Source organism: Prinia subflava, chromosome 2 (genome assembly GCF_021018805.1).
Source record: "Prinia subflava isolate CZ2003 ecotype Zambia chromosome 2, Cam_Psub_1.2, whole genome shotgun sequence".
Taxonomy (NCBI): Eukaryota; Metazoa; Chordata; class Aves; order Passeriformes; family Cisticolidae; genus Prinia; species Prinia subflava.
Window position 1 is genome coordinate 84,245,536 of NC_086248.1, and position 20,933 is coordinate 84,266,468.

The following is a 20,933-nucleotide window of genomic DNA, read 5'->3' on the forward strand; positions in this document are numbered from 1 at the left end:
TCTATAACAGCCTGCCAGGTGTTGAGACAATCTGTAAGCTAAGCACTGATGTTTATCTCTGTAACACGGCACTACTGCAGGAAACCTGTCAGCTAAACTGCTGCACAAGCCTTTTCATTTTTATTCATTTTCATTTTTTATGGAATTGCCTTACAATGGAAAAGTGCCTTTTGGCACAAAAAAAGAGACAGTCTGTGATTAAATCCTCCCTTATGTCCACTTCTGGGCAGGCATGTGTCACCATGCAAAACATCACACTGATTTCAGTACTGTCCTTATCACCTTTGCTGTGTCAGCAGTCAGGAGCTGGAAACCTGGAGCCAGGTTTAGATGCAGCACTTGCATTTGCAAGCCAGCTCATTTCTTGTGGGATTACACATGTCTACACATCATCTGACTAATTTTAAGGTTGTCCATGGAAGGGGAATGGAGTGGGTGAGGGCTGAGAATCTGCTGCCTGCAAAAAAAACCACCCCAAAACTGTGGGGTGAGATTTTGTGCCCTGCAGATGCCAGATGAAGCTTTGGTGATTAGATTTCCTTTGTCTGCCTTTATCAGTATTATTACAGGGTTTTTTTACATGGTCTATAGTAACACATTAAAAATCCCTTTCAGGGATCTAAAACTATTGTCCCAATCACAGTGCAAACAACCTAAAAGTAACTTAATAAACACTAGAAGAGTCCAGGTTTCTTATGGGTTTGTCTCCTGTGATTATTTGGAGGCACAAACTGAGGCACTTTCTTGGTGCCTGACTACTGCATCTCCCTTATGAATTTTTTGGTATCTACTAAGATAAAATGTCTCTGCTACTTTTCTTTCTGGCATGTGACTCCAGGGTTCCTCTCTGCTCCAGCTGGCTGCCTGCTTTCACAAAACTTGCAGGAATTCGATTAGCTTTGAGCCCACTCTCCTGCAGCCAAATTAAATCAACTGGTGTGTTCAACAGTTATCTGAGGATGTACAGAACAGGATCACCCTATTTGCAGAGGAAACCTGACTAGTAATTCCCACTTCTAAGAGCTAAACACTTGCAATGGATGTATGGAATAAATGGGAAAAGGAGAAGATGGCAGAAAGGCCAAACTTGGGTAATAAGAAGCCGAGCATTCTATTGTGCAAGAAAATGAACATTAGTCACGGTACAGTGCTGACACCTGGCACCAGCTTTGCAGCCAGGCAAGGCCTTTAAAGGAAGGATGGGCAGCCAGGAGGGAGGTGGCAAGGTGGCATTTTGTCCCAAATCATCTTATATATGCAAGGCAGCATGGTGGGGAACTCCACTTGCAGGGAACTTGAGGGAGATGTATAAGCAAAGGTGGTTATGTCAAATGAGCAGGGATGAGCTTTCTCACCCTGGATCCAAGTGCTGATCCAGGGAGACTGACCTGCCTCCAGCTTTGCCCCATTCACCCTGGCCTTGGCCTGGGGACTCATCTTCCAGCTGAGCACCTCATGGAAACACTCCTGCTGCCTCAACCCAAATGGAGCAAGGGGAAGCTTACTTTGAGCAGGTGGAGAGCTGCTGCTGTGGGAAGTCAGGAGACAGTAACTTTTTGCATTGATTGCAAAACGAGTGTCTGCCACATTCTCCACAGGGCAACTGGTCCTGGGGAGGGACTGTGTTTTCAGGCACCTTCTGTACAAAAGTGAAATGCTTGCACTTTTCAGTATGAGGAAGGGAAAGAGAGTTAATGTGTGTTGAGAGACATCTCAGTGTGTTTCTGGTATTTTCTGTGTTACAGGAGACATCTGGGCTCTCACCTTTCTGCACGGGTGGGTACTGGAGGTTTGGATGGAAAGAAAACCTGAATTTAAAGCATTTCTGTAGCATGTTTTGGCTGAGTGAAAAGCAGCAGCAAACAGTTGCTGGTGGCTGAATGGTAGGAAATGTAGGCCACAGTGACAGAGACAGGACAGACTACAAGGTTCTGTGAAGCTAGGACTACTCACAGGTTTGACTGTTTCATGTATCCATAAGGCAATGTCACACTTTCCATTTGATCAAGTGAAGATGAGCCTGGAATAAATAAATGTGAGAATTATTAGCTGAAGCAGTAACAAATGAGTAACAAATGATTTTTTGCTGGCATGTATGCTTTGCCCCTAGAAAACCTGCTCTTCTTCCTCTACCTGCATCAAGAACAGGAACTGTCTGTTATCAGTTCTTTCCCTTTTCTAGCTCTCTTCTGTCAGAGCCACCTTGTTAAAGGAGAGTTTTTTCCCCGCTGGCTAAGCCTGATGCTTTAAGGCCCGTGAAGGCTTTAAAGCTGCTTACAGATTGCAAAGTGACCTTTTTTAGACTTCAGGCTGGGATTGACTCATGTGAACTCAGAGTCCCTGAACATAGGGAGCAAATTGTCTTTCATATTTCTAAACTGTCAGACAGTCATTAGTTATAAATAATAAATGTCACGTGGCTTGAAAAATACCTATCCAGCCTATTTAAAAATACTTAATGCTTGTGGTAAGTTTTTTATCTCCAATTATTTTTATCTTAACTAGTGGTTTCAGCCATTGGCCTCAGAACTGCCTATAGGAAGGAAGGAGAAAGGGTAATATCATACATTATACTCTTAAAAGGTGAAGAGAAGGGGTAAGCAAAAAACAGAACTTGGATGAGACCCAGGAAGAATGAGGATGGACTCATCTCACCATCCCTGGATGTGTTTAAAAAAAGACTGGATGTGGCACTGGGTGCCATGGTTTAATTGAGGTGTTAGGGCATGGATTGGACTCGATGATCTTGGAGCTCTCTTCCAAGAGTGATTCTGTGACTTGTGCATGCATTGGCCATCATGGTTGCAGTGCTTTGCAGAAAGGCTGTGCTTTATGCCTGCTTGTTGCCTGACACCAGGCAGGGAGGTTTTCTGCAAGCCCCATCCTCAGCATCTGGCCTCTGGGAAAGGCAGGACAGGAGGCAGAGCAGGTCCCCACTCCTCCCAGCTGCACCCCAGTGCTGTGCCAGTCTGCAAGGCAGGCAGGGATACATATCCTGGCTCCACGTGAACACAGCATGATTCCTCTCTCCTCTCTCCAGTTCACTAAGCTCTCATTTCCTATGCCTCTGCTAGCACAGTTCAGTCTGAAAAATAGTCTTCGTAATGGCCAAGCTTGTTTGCTTTCTTCGGGGATGTTTATTTAATATCTCCCCACTAATGAGTCGGGTTTTTTCTGTGATCCACAAGGCATCAATATTGCATGTGCTCAGAGACCTGAAGGCTAAGAAATACATGGATGCTAAGCACTGGGTATTTCAAGCGGCAAGTGCTTTGTTAACAGCAACAGCTAAACAAGCCAGGGAACAGCCTGAACTTCTGGAGTCAAAGCGAGATCAAAGCACACAAAGGTTAATGGGCAAAATGCCACAGGAGCCATTCTGCAGTGGGAATTTATTATTTACAAGCGTACCAGGAAAAGACTGCTTTAATCACTAGATTATGCTAAGTACTTGCCAATTTTAATACAGTAAACCACTATTTTTTCCTACTTCAGCATCAAAAAACTTCCCTTCTTAAACATAGAAACATATAATCAGATTCTTATTAAATGCTTTCCCTCTCCTTCCCCAAGCAAAGCATTAATATTATTATAACACCATCAAGACCTCTCAGAAGAGGGTGCAGAGGATGGGAGCAGATTTTAGCTCTTCCTCCCTGTCCCTATCCTGTTTTGTGCCTCCCATGACTATTTGCTTGGAGGCACTTGTCCCATTTGCCTGTGCTGCCCCCTGGGTTATTTTCTCCATGACTTGAAGTTGTCCTCTGAGCACAGAAATCCCCTGATGCCCTCCCCAGTAGACCTGTGTACCTCAGTTGCCCAGCATGCTCCTTGGACAACAACTTTGCCAAAACAAGGCCTCCAACCACATGGCCCTGGTGCCAAGGACATGCCACCCAGAGAGTCACCCCACAGCCAAGGGAAGCTGCTGCAGGAGCAAGGCAGCAACCCTGGCTCACCATCTCCTGAAAATGGCACGTTAAAAATTCTATTGTGACTTAAATGGTATTTATAGACACTATCAATCACAGAGGCCCTAAATGAATTAAATCAAAACTTGTTTAAAACCCAGCGTTCTTCAAGACTCCTAAAAACAGCTCAAAAAGATGCTATCATTATAGCCCTCTCCTAAATTTCATGGTTTCAGGCAGGTCTCTGATGCTCAGCAGGGCTTGGTTTACACTGAGGCTCAGTGCCTGACACTGGTATCCATCTAAAAGGGGAACAGAGACAGCAGGAAGCAAACTCAGACTGACCCTTTCTGTTACAGGGAACAGGGCTTACAGTTCCCTTACCTTAATGAAACAAGAGTCAGTGGTACAACATCAGTACAGAATCAGTGTAGAATAAGCTAGAATCAGTCTCACAACCTTCAAGATTGGTAAAAATCAAAAGAGAGCACAAAAACAGAGCTCTATCTCTAAGCCAAAGCAAACAGCTGACCTCTTGCTCTGTTTTTAAACTCCAACCAGCCCCTCCCAGTCTTTGACCATAACTGGGCACAGCTGGGCGCCCGCTGCTCGCCTCCGGCCCGGGGGAGGTTGAGGCAACAAACAGAAAACATATGTGAACTACAGACCTTGATAAATGAGCTGTATGCAGTATTTTTCATTCTTGATGTGGTGGCATTTTAGGCAGTGTTGGAGTGCTCACAGGGGTGCAGTTTCTTTGGTTAAAGCTTGCTTTTTGGTGATCTGAACCTAATTTGTGCAGCTGTAGCAGATGTCCCATGGCCAAGGACACAAGGGTAGCAGCAGTATGACAGGCACAGCACCTCAGTCGTCAGTGGATATATATCTTTATTATCCTGAGTTTCACTCTTAGGTCTAAAACGAGTTACTCTCTTGAGTTTGGGTTTCCCTGGCTACTTGTGTTTTTATTTATGTTTACCAATTCATCAGTGCTGCTTGCAAAAATAAGATAGCACTTACAAGCTATTCTCAAGGGAAGAAGCATTTTACATTCTGAATTTTACTAGAGCAATTGTAGTAGAAGCAGAAATAAGGCATAAGTAAGTGTGTGATGTTGCAGTAATGCTGCTTATTCCCTGCATAACTAACCTGCAAGGGCGGGGGAATATTAAGTACCATGTAGGCCACTCATTTTCTTATTCATGCAAAACTTCCACTGCAAGTTTAAGCAATGCCTATACCTATCATGCAATGGGGTAATGTGATGCAGTTTGCTTTTTCTCATTAATGTAATTTGTTTCCATCCCTTCCTCAACCCCTCTTTTTTTTTTTTTTTTTTTGGTTAACTCTTCTGCAGAAAGTCAAACCACAGGCAGCTTTCTTCCATGAACACATCCAATTAGTTAAGATTGTGGATGGATTAAGATTTAAGACTCCACAGAAATGCCTGGATGCAAACCCTTTACATTAGCTAATTCTTATTCAGAAACAAACAAGGATGGAGGGCAGCACCACATTTAACTTGGGAACTGGTGGGTGGAGACCACCAGATAATTAAAGATCTCTCTTTATCACCCTTGAAAAGGGAGGGTCAGATAAGCCAGGATACGACCCATTACTGGCAAGGACAGGTATGTAGGTCACCGTGTCACATGGAGAGACACACCAGAACCAGAGCAGCAGCCTGCACACAGTGGCCCAGAACAAGGAAGAAACCTTCAGAAAGAGCTCTGCCCATAGATCAGGGAATAGCAAAACAAAGGAAAACACCATAGCCAGCTCTCTTCTCCCTCTGGAAAGACAGATGGTCATCTTGGCTGCTGCTAAGAGATAGCTGATGAAAAAAAAACCTTTAATGAAGAATTCCTAGGATTTTTTAGGGCCAGAAATAGGGAGGTAAACAGGTGCAGGGAGTATGCAGACAGCTGCATGTACAGCACGGGTGACTTCTGCTTGATCCCACTCCTCCTGGAGTTCTTTCATCCAGAAAAACTGTTAAAGCGAGAAGGAAACAAAGATTTCTCTCCTAAGGTATGGAACTCAAATGAGGCAGATGGCAGGACTGATACAAAAGTTTCAGGCATTCATTTTTTGGGAACAGGTTAGGAGAGATCTGAATCCAGTTTCAGCAGGGTGAACCATCAGCTGGTCTGCAGCTCTGGCTGCATAGCTGCTACTGCTCTTGGAAATAAAAGTTGCCAGCATACACATGCCAGTGGTCAGTCAAAACTGATTGCATGAGAGAATCCTGGAGAACCAGCTACCCAGCAGGAGTCACTAAGGGCAGAAGTGCTGACAGTCACTTCTCCACTGCTTTCTAGTGATGGCTATGTAAATGCATGTGACTCCAGGAGGCACCATGCTTGTCACCTGCCGGGCATTTCCCTTGATTATACGCTGTTGCAGTAGTAATAGTATCTATTACTATTCCCCGAATCAAGACGTGGGTATTTCAGGACACAGGATTTTAAATAACTGTTTATACAGTAACAGCTGGCTACAATGAAGTCATCAAGTGTTTCTGAGGTTACTTAGTACTGCAGAAAAATCGAACAAGAATCTGCCTGAGCTCCTTAACCATGGCCTGTGTCCCAAAGGGTGCCATAAACCCCATGAAAGTGGCAAGGGCTCAGCATTGCAGCAGAAGCTGCTTTGGGTGCTAGCAACCCAAATTTTGGCAGCCTTGGCTGTAAACAGCTTGAATACTGGGAGAGAATCTGCAAAGCCTCTTTTTTGATGAGGATGATTAAACACTGAAGCAGGTTGCCTAGAGAAATGGTAGATGCCACACCCCTGGACATATCCAAGGTTGGGCTGGACAGGGCTCTGAGCAGCCTGATCTGGATGAAGATGTTACTGATCATTGCAAGGGGTTGAACTAGATGACCTTTAAAGGTCCCATCCAGCCCAAATATTCTAAGATCTCAATTGCATCAGCTCTTCTGTCCTCGTCAGAGAGATACTGTTGCACTCTCTACTTCTGCTGCTACCACCTCTGAGCAGAATGCTGCCAGTTTATCAAGAATATCTGCCACAAACAGAGCTTATTAGAGGATAAGACCTGTCTTGTGTAAATGTTGAGTTGGAAATGGATTTTCTTTTCACATTGTAATAAATCTGAATGTTGCAACCCTCTGGAAAATAATTGTTTAGGATTGATCATAATGGAGAAACAATTTTTTTAGAGCCTGCCTCTGGAGTTTTTGTGTCTTTATGAAAACAAACATTTTATATGGAAGAAGGAAATTTCTTCTAAAAGGTCCCCAAAAGTGAAAGCAAGACACTTCACTACCACCTAAACTTTGCAAAATATGAATCTCTGTAGAACTGGGTTTTTTTACTGGCCTGCAATAGCTGTAGTTGGGTATGGTTTTTCTGTCCGATTCTAATCAGTATAGCAATATGCAACAAGATGTGCTGAAAAATTCTATCACATTGTATGGGCAAAAATGTACTTATAATGTGTTTGCAATGACAAAAGAATGAGACTGATAAATGTAGTTTATTTCACTCTGGGGAGGCTGGTATGAGAGATCTGCAAAGGCTCATGGGACCCAGGTGAGCCTATGCTGAAAGAACTGCAGGAAGATCTGTACCATCAAATCTCTTCTAGGGAGCAGCAGACAACAGGAAAATATTAGATTAGGGGCAGAGTGGTCATTTTGAGCAACTTTGTATTTTAAATTGGCCAGCAAGCAGAAGGCTGGGAGAGACCAGGAACACAAAACCCAGGTTCCAGTATTAGCAAGTCAAATTGTGAACTGACGTCAGGAGCACGGTGATGATTATGTCATGAATTTCACAATATTTGGTGCAGTTTCCTACAGCTCTTGCTCCTGCAACTCTGTAATTACATGAAAATTCCTATTCCCATTTAAAAGTAAATAATATTTCCAGCCTTGAAAGTTCAGAAAGCATTAACCAAGCACTCCAAACCTAAAAAAGTAAATAAAAAAGCACATCGAACGAATTATTGAACTGCCCCCAACTCTCAGGGTTTTGCAGCAGACAGTCCATGCTGTGTGATGGTCTGAGTTGAGCTGATAGTGCTAGCTGCTCAACTGCAACAAATTTGATTTTCTTGAGAGGAAGGTGACTAAGGGGGTGTCTGTTTTTAAAGATAAGAGGTTAAAATACAGTGGCAGTGCGGCTGGTAGGAAGGAATAGCTGTAATTTTCATGTGGCTTTTTTGGTCTCTGTGAGAGATGGAGCTAGGAGAAAGACTAAAAGTAGATACTAGCATACATGACAATCTTTACTTGTTCCGTATCTCTTTCATATATTTCTTACATAGCACTACAGATGATTTTGGACACCTGGGGAAGGCAACACTAACTGGGATATATATATATATACATGTGTGTATATGTTCATTTATGTCTGTACGTCGGTATTTTAAATATCTGAAACACTTTAGTCACCTTGGGCCTTATAAGAAGCAAGAGCAAAAACATGCAAGAGGTACCAAAATAAGAATGCAGCTGCCACAAATCCATCTTTAATCCTCCCTTAATTACACGGGCCAGTGGGGCCTTAATGCTGAGACAGCACCGTGCTGCAGAGAGCTCTGGCAAGTGTAAAGGAAGCAGCAGCACCTGATGATGCAGGACCATACAGGACAGTGGGAAGTGAGGGCTGTAATTAGGAAACCACATTTTTGTGAAGCAGGCAGCCCAGTGAAAGCAGCTGATGAGACCAGCTGACTGCATTTCTATTGACAATAGCCTGCCAGCATCATTAATATCTGTCATAGTTTCCCCCCCCCACCCCGACCCCAGCACATCTCTGAGTGCATAGAGTGAGGTAACCTCCCCACACCATAATGACAAAAATCCTCAGTGAATTGCTATGCTGAGAACTGCCCTGGATTTCTGTGTTGTGATGGCCACTGTGTCAGGGGTGTGTGGGGGGAGAATTTCATCTCTGGGCTCACCTATGGCAAACAGCCAAGAAAGGATGGCTGCATCCTACTGCTGCTTCACACATGCTCCCTCATGTGTGAAGAACATGGAGCAGATACAGAAAATACAAGCAGGCAGTGAGAGATGCAGAGGAGTAGACTACGCTCAGTCCCAGCAGAAAGATAACAACAAATGCAAGGCGCTTCCACAGAGCTCTTCCTCAGCAGGCTTCAAATGCTCCTCACACACTTTAGTGAATTCATCACTCCTGGTTCTTCTGAGAGGGGCAAAGTCTGATGACCTGTTGTCCTCTCAGGAAGACTGGGGCAGAGGGAGAGAGCAAGGTGCTTCTTTGAGGCCTGACACATGAACAGAAAATGAGTCTGCTAACTTTCAGTGCTTAATTCTGGAAAATTTAGCTTATATGCCTCAAAAAGACTTTTGAAGACCCCTGACTGATCTATCCCTTCCATCTGGTACCCCATACTTTTTTCCTCTCTGAGGATAGTTTGCGCAGTTTGGCTTGGAGAAGCTGACAGCTTCTCTGTGTATGCTGATGGACTAGCCCCCTGCTTTTCAACTTAGCTGTTAATGCAAGTGGAAATACATCCAGAAAGAAGCTTGCCCTTTTGCTGCCCTTGATGCACCCAGACTGAGCCTACAGCATCTTGGGTCTCCAGAGCTCCCCGTCTAGCAGCTTGTGAAAACACTTTGAATTTACTACCCTTTTAACCAGCAAAGAAAATAAATCTTCCTTGCCATAAATGCTAATGTTGGTGCACTGAGAAATCCAAAGGGAGGCTGCAGAGGGAGAGAGAAACATTCCCCATGCGATGATTAAAGTGCCAGTTCATGAAAGCTGACGTCAGCGCGTGCTTTCAGGGTGGCAGAGCACTTTGCATTTATCCTTTCCTTGTTTGTGCTCCATCTGGATGGGCTCCAGTGGAAAAAAAAGGAGGGAAAAGGAGAAGCTAATGCCTTTCTAACACACTTCTGAATTCCTTCGGTTTCACAGAGGGAGCAGGCTCTGAAACATCTAGCTTCTGCTTTCCCAGTTCAGTGAGATAAAAGAAACCGAAGGCAGCTGGTGCTCGGGCCAAACTAAGTCATAATTAGATTGTCAAAGCTCACAGTCAGCTGGGGCAGCTCAAAGGAAGACCAAAGGAGAGCACACGGGTAAATAAAACCTTCTTAGGATTTGATGACTTGCAGGGACAACCCTGTTTCCCATCAAGAAGATTCATCCCAACTCACAACTGCTTTCATATAAAGTTATGAAGTTTTAAAACTCAAAAAAGCTACACAAGTAAGCTACAGGTTTCTGCTAAATATGGTCTGGTGGGAAGACACCCAGCAGCAGTTCCCCAGCTCCATGGTTGGGGGAGAGGATAAGCCTAGCCAGCACTAGGCTTCCTATTGAAGCAGATTTCCCTTCTCTAGGACAGAGCAGCACAGGGAGTGCCACAAATTTCTTCCATAACTTTTTTTTATTTCTGAACTGCTTTTGGAGTCAGTGGGAAAGGCTTACCCAATCACTATGGTCGCACACATGCTGCAACTGCCCCAACAATTACACTTCAAGGTTTCTTGCTGAAGATGGCTATTGATAAATTGTGTAGCAGTGTGATGGCTACACACTGGTACTGTCAGCTAGCAGGGATGATGATTGTGCACGACAGTAGTTTTGGTCTGTGGTCACTCTCACAGCTAGCAAAATTACTTGGTACAGCCAGCTCATGTTGATGAATACAGGAGTTAGCTTGGCAGTGAAGCTGCCTCTTAAACACTGAAATAACAGCTTTGCATTTACTGGAACTATTCAAAAGAAACAACTTTTCTTTCTCTTCAGACATGCTGATGATTCAATGTTAGTTCCTATTCAAAAGTCAGGATGGCAATATAAAAGAATCAAAAGGTTCCAAATCAGTAATATTTTTCAACTATATGCTTTCAGCTGAAAAGTAAGTCAAAAGGCAGACATCCTGCATTGCTGAATGTTCTGAAACTAAATAGCCTTTGAAATAACAGTCTGAAATGAAAACTTGCACTTCAGTTCCACTTTTGCCTTTCATTTTTCTTTCCACAAGTAAAAAATGAAAGATAGACCAACAGCACAAGAAAAAAAAAAATCTGTTTCACCAACCTAATTTCTTCTCAATAGGATCCACTTTTTTCAGTTCTGGAGGACATACCATCGCCATGTAAACAGATCTGAGATCGGATCCCTAAAAATCCTGACTCCTCCTACCCAACTCAACGTGCAAGGATCCCTTCAGAGCTTGGAGCAACCTGCAGCCTTGCACCTTGCAGGCGGGAGGTGGAACCTGGAGCTGATTCCTGGGCGTGGGAATGCGAGTGGGAGCACGCTGGGAGGAGGGCAGTGAATGTCCCTGTCTCCATTCCCCACCCACGATACCCACGGCCCCGGCTTCCCCCGCAGCGCTGCCAAGGCCCGAGTGTCAATGGAGCCTCGGGGTGCAGCTGAGCCTCAGTGCAGTTCGCTGCTCCCACCCCTCTGTCCCCCCTGCAACAAGCTGCCAATATTTTGCCGTATTTGCATTCAATCTAAGGCGAAAAATAGGCGTTCAGCTGGCACAGCCACCAGTCTCTCTGTGTTAGTGATCGAGTGATAAGTTGTACAGTGGTTACACAACCGGGCTGTGTCTGTGGAGCCAGGACTGCTGGGTTTAATCTCCTGCTCAGTCACTGACTCATCACATAGCCTGGAGAACATCGTTTCACCTCTCTGCACGTAAATTTCATCATCTTTAGTTGGAAGGTAATAAGGCTATCTCACAGGAATGTTAGGACACACAGATTACCCTCATAAATATCTGTAAAATTCTCCAGATGATGCTTTGACAAACGCAGTAAGTTTGCTGTTGTTGAATAAGTAGCAGCGAGGGGAATGTCCTAATTGTCAGGCTGGCTTATTTACTTACCTTGTACCATAGATTTCTGGCAGCTGTGACAAAAGGATGTCTCAGGTAGGGGAAAGGGTGAAGATATTGTTTGACTACTGCAGTAAGAGCAGCAGCAGGAAAAGGTCAGCTCAAGCCACAAAAACAAATACGTGATAGATAAATGTGATGTCAAAGGCTAAGTGGCATTTGTGGCATTTTCAGCTCAGATGCACAAGAAGCTTATGCAGATGACACAGTGATGCAATACGTATGTCTAATCCTGTTAACCATGTTCCACAAAGTGACTTGTCATTCTTCAGAGTACACGCTGAACCCTGGGTTTGGATTTAAAAGCATTGAGATAGCTGAAGTTCTGCTTTTGTGCCTTCCTGCAGGTGTTATTTTTCTTGCCTACAGTGAGGATCTCACTGCCTGCCCTCCACCCGGGGCTGTCTGGGAAGCACAGCCTGGGTATGTCAGCACCTCTGATCCCCAGAGGGTCTGGGATGAATGCTCAGGGACACGATATGATTCATGCAGGCACTCAGTTTGCCTGTAGGATGTTTAGTAGCTGCTGCAGCCTGGGCCCTAGAGGCTGTACTTGCACACAGACAAGGTTTCTGAGGGTTCCAAAGTCTGTGCTGAAGTAATAGAAGATGGTTGCTGAGAGAGCTAAGGAGAGAGGCAACCTGGAAACTTTCGAAAGATGCACCCTTGATTTTTGTTGTCTAATCTTTCCCAGCTGTGTCCTCCCCATTTACTCCTAACTCCTGTGTTTTCCTTTGATCTGAAAGCTGATTCAGAGGTTACCTGTGGGCAACTGGCAAGTGCAGGTAAATCCCTCGTGGGAGGAGAGCTGTTGAACCAGGCAATTCCTGTGTCTTTGACCAGTGCAAGAACACAGAAAGTATCTTCTGCCTCATCCACCCACTGTGAAGCCCTTACACAAGGCCCAGCTTCCCTGCTGTTGTTGAACTGAACCACTGCTGAGCAACCTTGGCTGCTGGTTCATTTTGGGGATTCTCTCCTGTCACTAATCTCTCCTAGCAGTACCTAAGCCCATTGGGGCCCTCAGGTGGTGCTTTCTGTCACCTAAGCAACACAAAGGATAGCTAAAGGGCTTTCCTCCATGGCTAGTTTTTAACACCATGAGGAATTTTTATAAAATCTTTGATGGTTAAGATAGAGATACTTTCAAGGTATCATACCCCTTTTCTTCAAAGCCATATTAATTTTACACTAATGAGAAAGCACTCCTAGATGTCTGGAAGCAGCTGGTTTCTCCAGCTGAAATAACTCACTCCAGGGTCAGCCTATGGATCAGCAGCACCCCTAGTCCAAAGGGACTATATATCATATAATGTATATAAAGATAGATATATCTCCATATATTATATGTACTATAAATCCTTCTTGTAGGGAAGCAGAAGGCCTTGAAACTACCAGCACCTTACCACAGAAACACATTCATGGATGCCACGCTTCATCCAACAGAGAACATTAGCACATTTTTACACCCAACTTCTACAAATCCTGCTGAGGGCCTGCAGCTAGGGAAAATCCATCCAGTTCAGCAAACGGTGTTTTCTCAGTGAACTTAATGCAGTTATGACTTCATCATGAGTGACAATTTCACAGATCACAGAACTGGAAAGACATAAAGAAACTTCCTATAGCCAGTGAGTAGTTCCAACCACCCCTTAAATAAGCTCACCTGTGTTTAACAGGATTTATTTTCTAAAACTGCTCAAGTCCTGTGCTTTTTCTGTCTTTTCCTTTGGGGTACTATTCTCTCCAAAGGTCAAAAACAGAACAATTTTTTGTTTCTGCTTGAATGGTCACCAAAACCATCTGAAGTTAACAATTTTCAAAATGAGTATGAGAAATCTACCATTCTCAGAAAGATGGTGAAACATCTGATATCCACCAAAGTGAAGTGGTGGCAAGGACACTTAATTGGAAGATACTCAGCATGTGCTAAGTTAAAGTGTGCCAGTCTTTCTTGTTCCTTCTTCCACCACCCCCTTTTTTGATACAGACTCCTGGACTCCTGCTAGAGATGCTTCTCAGGACTCTGGTTGAGCAAAGTGGGTATTTGGAACAGAATTAGTTTTAAGACAATGATTCACAGGAACATCCCTCCCTGTTTTGCTCAGAGATCTATGATACCTAGAAAATCTGTTTTATTTAAGTAATATATGAACTACTTTATGGATAGATTTATTTTTTTTTATCCAGCTGGTCCCAAAATCCCAGTTACCTTCCTTCTAAAAATAAAAGAATGGGGGACGGGGAGAAGAGCAAGCATTGCAAACCTATGATCCTTCAATAGCAAATTCTTTAAATATTCCAAGGAGCATAAATCACAAAAAATGAAGAGCTGTGAAAATCCAGAGCTTTTTCTTTCTTTATATGGGGTTGTTTCACCTCAGTGTTTTAGAAAAATATCCCTCAAAGTAACAAAACTCTTGCCCAGATGTCCCAGGCTATCACATACTGCCTAGCTGTTAAAATTACATCATTTGTCATTAGCACGTCTCACCACCTAGAAGGTGGTGGGAGGAAACATTTAGCAATCTCCAAAGCCATGCAAAATTCTCTGCAGATGTTTTTCCTGAACTTTCCCTCTCTTCCCTAAGCTCACTGAGCACCTATACTGGATTTCAGGGCAAACTGACCCTAGACCTTACAAAGCAGAATGCAGACACTACCATGATGAGAGGAAGGTCCATCAGCAGTAACAAAGAAAGCCAAATTTAAATTCCAGAACTGCTGAAGCTGCAGGCAAATGTTTGCCAACACTTGTCAGGCTTCATCTCTTCCCTGTTTGAAGAACAGATTATTTCTCAAGACCAGGGAACAGTGTAATATTTACTCCCAGTATCCTTCTTGACCACCTGAGCTGTTGGCCAGTACCCACAAAGGTCCTTTGGATAGTGACTGCTCATGCGGGCTGAGCTGTGGCTCTTCTCCAAAGGAAGCATTCATAAAGCCTGCTTTCTCAGGGCATTAGAAAGTCACACAGAAGAGGTGCTTCTCAGTGGCGGGCAAGACTCCACTGGCCAAAGCAAAATCCACAGCTAAGATGCCATCCAATTGATCCATTTTTCCATACAGATCTGAAGTTCCTTCTAAGCCTCTCCTTTTGTGCCTCAGTAGGCAAACTGTCTATTCCATATTCACTGAGGCAAAACGCCATAAGGGCATTTGAAACCAAGGGCAGGTCATTACAGGAAAAAAAAGGAGGAATGGACAATGACAGGTAAGATAACTTCCTGATTTAATGTGACACTGAATGCAAAGTATCCAGACTTCATGGGTTGTCATTCGTTTCAGATTTGTGTTACCTTAATAAGCAGGGAGGGAACATTCAGCAGTAACATCTTCATGGAAATGATTTTGCTCGTGGAACAGGTGCAAACTGCATGATTTTTGATTCATGTTTTTTAATGCCAGTGCATTTCACCTCATTTTTTTAGTCTACAGAAGAAGAATGCCAGAAGATACTTCCACAGACTAAATAAAAACCCACCAGCTTCTGCTCCAGCTCCTCCTGTATTTGTGCATTAAAGCCACACCAAAGCTACAGAAACTAGGGTAAGTCTCCTGTTGCATCACCAGAACAGAGCAAATACAATTTAATTTATAATTTGATGTTTTCCCGGTTCCCAAAAGCATCAGTAAAGGCAGCATTTCTTACAGGGCTAAATGCTGCAGGGAACTGCAGTTCACCACCACTCAAAAGCAGAATCACCCAGCCTCCTGCACAAGAATTATTTCCACTCTAGAATCCTTCAGGATAGTGAATGAGCCAAGAGCCACCTTTCCTCTCACTTCCCAACTGACTGCACGTCTTATAATTTAGGTTAGAAGCTCAGAACAAAATTTAGCTTCCTTAGTGAGAAAAGGGGATGTTTAGTTTTTCTAGCAGGCGGTACAAGCATGAAACCCAAGAAGCACTTGTACCCATTTCCAGGCAGGACAAGCCTGATGTGAGAGACTGCAGCATTTTGTAACTCGAACTCATGCTCCAGGACTCCCACTCCACTTCTGCATGCACACATGATTTGGAAAGGTAAATCAGTGAAAAAATATAAATTCAGTAAAAACTGAACTACTGTTCTTGAGTTTCCTTTGAAATACCTCGTACTTATGAAAGGTTCTGTAGAGAACTATTATCTTTTTACTTCTTCCCAAACCAAGAGTTGTATCAGCAGTGGCTGTCAAAGTTCCCAGTAGGGAAGACGACTCACAAGAACAACATTTAGGGATGAGAGGAGATAGCAGCCTTTGGATATTTGCTCAGCTTCCTCACATATGAGGCTTGTATTTTTCCAATCTGTCTGAGACGTAGGTGCTATGGAATACACTGAAATCTTGTCTCTCTGTTGGAGATAGTGTTTGCTTCCATTTCCCAAGCTAAATAAATATCAGGTAGACACTTAATGACCCACAGTGAAGGGGGGCAGGAAGAGCAGCCTATGCTGCTGGAACAAGATGCAACTGTTTCTGGTTTACATTCTAAATATATCCCCATTTTCTGCTGCATGTAGAGCTCACAGACAGACAGCTGAGGATAAGACACAGGTAAATGGAAGTCCTACTATTAACAGCCCTACCTTTGAGAGCAGATCAAAGAAGAGTGCAACTACAGCCCCTGAAACCTGACTATGTAAGTTGTACTCTGCCCACCTCTTTTTACCTTAGCAAGGACACTGACAGAATTGAAATGGAAAAAGGAGAAGTCTGAATACCTTCTGCATGCATAAGAAAAAATTTAGGAAACCCAAAACACTTTCTTCTGAGAAACATTATAATTTTCTACTCATTTGCATTTCTGGAGTGGAAATGTAGTACACATCACAAAAAACTGCATCAGTGAAAATCTCACTTTGGCTTCAATAAAATTAAAAGGTAAAGTACTTAACATAGAAAATAAGATATTGGGAAACAAGGTCATGAGGATCTTGAGAAGAACCTTTTGTACTAATAGATCATTTGAATTGGCCTGCAGGTTTAAAACAAGGAAAGCCTAATTTCCAAAAAGGATGATCTCTGAACTCCTCATCAGAATTTAAAAAACAAAACAAAATGTGAAAAACAACACTGCAAGTTCTTTTATGGATAATATCCATAATAATTTATGGAGTCTCCAGCCTGGGAGACCTGAACACAGCAGAGGTCCCATGAGAAGTGTTGAGCCAAGCTAGCTTGCAGGTACTGCATTTTTGTTTAGACCCCCTTGCTAGATGCTAGTGAAGAACTTCACCACAAGAAGTCTCATTCTGGAACCAGCTCCCATACAGGGAAGGGCAGGAGGAGACAGGACTGTCCCTGGACTATTTAGCCCTGGAGGAGAAGAGACAGATATGGCCCAGTTCCACACCCAGTTGCAGATGGAAGGAGCCTGGAGTCCAAGGCTTGCAGAGTTATTCTACCTGTGCTGCCCAGCACTGCACCAGGGATAATTTGTGGATACAAGTTGCTCAGAAACCAGCTTAAAGATGTTTCCATGGCATTGTACTTGTAGAATCATGTAGAATCAATCACCTTAGCACCTTCAACGCAATGGTCTTACTGGAATATAACATGTGAAATTGCAGCTGCTGTTTATCTCCCTCACACCTCACTGTTGGGGAACAGCAGGCTGCAATCACAGACTTGTCTCTAACATTTTAAATAGAAGTTTATAAAAGAAAAGGACAAATGCACAATTAAGAAGCCAAGATGCATGAACAGCTGCTCTTGCTTTGTGCAATTGACATCCTGAGTAATAGTCATGGAACAGAGAATTGGACCCCAGAATGAAAAAGCTTTTGACACTTTGTCCTGGTTTCAGCTGGGATAGAGTTAATATTTTTCATAATAGCTGCTCGGTGTTGTGTTTAGGATTTAGTATGAGAATAATGTTGATAACAAATCAATATTTTAGTTGTTGCTAAGTAGTGCCTACTCTAAACCAATGACTTTCCAGTTTCCTATGCTCTGCCAGCACAAGAAACTGGGAGTGAACATGGCCAGGATAGCTGCCCTGAGCTGGCCAAAGGGATATTCCATACCATAGAACATCATGCTTACTATATAGACTGAGGGAAGAAGTTCAGGAGGGGCTGATTGCTGTTCAGGGACAGGCTGGGCTTCAGTCAGAAGGCAAGGAACAATTGTAGTGTGCAGCACTTGTTTTTCTTGAGTTTTATTCCTCTCTCTTTTTTGTTACTTCCCACTTCATTACTTCATAGTTATTATTCTTCATAGTTATTATTATTACATTTTACTTTATTTCCGTTATTAAAACTGTTCCTGTCTCAATCCATGGGTTTTACCTTCTTCCAGTTCTCCTCCTCATCCCACTGAGAGGGACTGAATGAGCAGGTGTGTGGTACTTAGTTGCCAGCTGGTGTGAAACCACAACATACTTCGAACTTCATCCTCCACCTGACTGGTCTGCAGAAGATAGCTCTAAAATGCATTACTGATCAATGTTATTTGGCCCAAAAATCCTTGGGCAACCAAGAAGCTTCATTCAAATCCAACAGGTTTTTTTATTCTGCTACTCTCTGTGTCACAGCAGAGAGCAGCCTCATCAGAAAAAGATGTTTGTTCCACTTGTGTTACAGAGAGGTTATTTTAATGTTGTTTTCCGTGTCAGCCTTACGTTGGTGCTTCTTGGTTCTTCTTCGTGACACAACCCAGCCAAGTAAAGAACCCACCAGGACCCCGGCTACTGCAGTCACAATGACAGCCCAGTAGGGGACTGAAGATTCCGTTTTCTCCGAGCTGAGTTCTGAATTTCCAAATCCACTATTTCTTCGCGTGGAAAGAAAAGGTTTCTCCTACAAAGGGAGAGCAAAGGCTTTATTGACCCCAGACCACTCAATGGGCAATATTCCAACAATATGCCACTGCCCCTTCTCAGAGAGAACAGTAGATCTTTAGACAATCAGCTGGTTTTGCCTTCTCTCTGTCTTAGCCCAAACACTCTCCTGCTCTATTGCCTGAAAACTCCAAGAACACAAAAAAAAGCAACCTCAGAATCAGGAGTGGTCACATCACTTCCTAATTTGCTTGCTGCAAACAAGCAAATGGAAATACATAGACTCATTAGAACTAGCTTTAATGAGAAGCTTTCCGCTGCAGTGAGGATACTTCTTTTTGTCTTGAATCTTAAGTAGATTTCCCTGTCTTCAACAAAATGGGAGTATATTTCAACTGTTTGGAACCTTTACAAAGATACTTTTTTAAAGAGCTCTACCAGTGTGAAGAAAGGAGAAAAAAAAATAGAGGTAATTAATGGAGAGAGCACCTTGACCTTTACTTACAGGGTTTGGACACCTGAGTTTTGATCTGTCATGGGTAAAGTTGTTGTAAGTCTGCTTTTCACCAACTGGCTCCAGCTAAAGAAGAGAAAAGCAATGTTAAACATAATGATGAATTTTTTTTCCTCTCAGACTCTCTGGATTCAGACAGTTACAACTTCTTATCCAGTCTTTTGTGGCTTGCAGTACCGAAGAAGTGTGGTAGAAGGAGCAGAGGAAAGTTTGCAAACATTTTAACACTTGTGAACTGAAGACATTAAGAATCTGATGCACTGGCTGCAGAATAACTCCCTTGGAAGCAAGGAGTGGGGTAAGTGTTTCTTCCTTTTGCATTGCTCTGACTACAATGTATTTTAAATGTTCGGCTAAAGCAAAGGGGTTCACTATTACACCCAGTTCTACCATGTACTTGTCTCAAATGGCAGTGTAAACCTCAAAGGAAAAAAACCCACATGACAGATGTCAGACATATTATTTGGCACGTTACTTTAAAAAGGTGCCTTGGTGTCATGGTGATAGAAGTTACTTCAGAAATGACAGTCACAGAGAGAGGATGGGACAATGCCAACCTTTGCAGTCTGCACTCAGACAAGAAATTCCCTGGGAATTTTAGCTGAAAGTGGGTTCACAATCTTGCAAGGAGCGAGTTAAACAGAGCCTTTTATATTATCAGTTGTCAGCTAAGTTGCAATAGCTGACCACAGGCTCACCCCGAGGCCATTTCTAACCCAACATAAACTGCGCCCAGGCTAAGAGCAGGCAGTTGTGCTTGGCTAGGAGTGCACATACCACCGGTTGCCATAGTTAAGCTAACGAGTAGAGGCTTGCTCAGTCATGTTAACTGAAGTGTTTACAACTGCTGTATGGACATGCCTGAAGTAATGACTTCAAGATTGGTCCATAGAGAACTGCAAAGTTGTCATCCAGCACTTCTGGGAACACAGCACAGAGGACGGCTCTTGCTTCTGCTATTGTCCATACAGGCATTTACTGTCCTCAAGGGATTAAAGTGTCAGCTGCATGCTGAAGAGGAACAATACAGCAACAAGCCCAACACAACATGGAAAAACCAAATTTTATCCGTAAGATTCTCATTTGAAAACTCTGAGAATACTTTCTCTAGTTCATTTTTAATAAAAAATTAAAAAAACAGAAAGAAGTTGGCAGAGACTGAAAAGTAAAAAGAAATGAACCACAGAAATATAACTAGGGAAGAGAAGAAAGCTAACAAGTGAAGAGAAGATGAGAAGCATAACAGGATGCCAAGTTTTGCTGATTGTTGTAGGGTCCTGATGGACTCTTTTATGACTCCTAATCTCTTGGTCCACCCACCAGCTAATGCAGTGAAGACTGAATTTGGTAGCTTCGTTGCACCTTAAAGGGAACAGCTCTGTTATTTGTATGATGTGTGGCTCATATCTCTCAGCATTTTGCTTGTGGTGCAACTGGTTCTTTGTAGATAATTGTAATTCTTCCCATGCCAGGGCACTTGGTAAGGATTCTGGCACAGAGCCCAGACAAAAGATGATAAAATGCAAAATTCTGTAACCACCCATGCTTACTTCATCTCTATGCAATCTGTTCTTCAGGAGCATTAGCTTCTGAGCTTTAAAGATGACAGTATCCTCAAGTCCATGAGCATACTGGACAAATTCTGGAAGAAACCCACAGCTCCTCTAGAGCATGTTGCCAGCATAGAGGCAGAACACAAACCAAACACTCTGTCCATGTGTCTCCTCACCTTGGCCAAAGGCCAGACAAGGTGGGTTTGGGACCAGTGGAGACCCCTTAAGACTACAGAGTCCTCTGACTTCAGAGAACAGAAGCACACTTTGTTTTGCACGAAGCCAAAAGGGTGAAGAACATTGTGGCGAGGCAGAGACTCGGTAAGCCACCCCAATC

The 20,933-nt window shown here is 43.3% G+C and overlaps 1 protein-coding gene across 1 annotated transcript in view; it reads right to left on the minus strand.

Moving 5' to 3' along the window:
* Positions 1-17,891: 17,891 nt before the first annotated feature.
* The window catches only part of PLB1 (phospholipase B1), an 88,315-nt gene continuing 85,273 nt past the window's right edge, over positions 17,892-20,933 (minus strand). The window contains exons 58-59 of the mRNA XM_063390833.1: positions 19,035-19,109; positions 17,892-18,548 (exon numbers count right to left, since the gene is read on the minus strand). Of these exons, the coding sequence (XP_063246903.1) occupies positions 18,327-18,548; positions 19,035-19,109 (297 nt within the window). The 3' untranslated portion in view covers positions 17,892-18,326. The remainder of the gene's footprint in view (positions 18,549-19,034; positions 19,110-20,933) is intronic.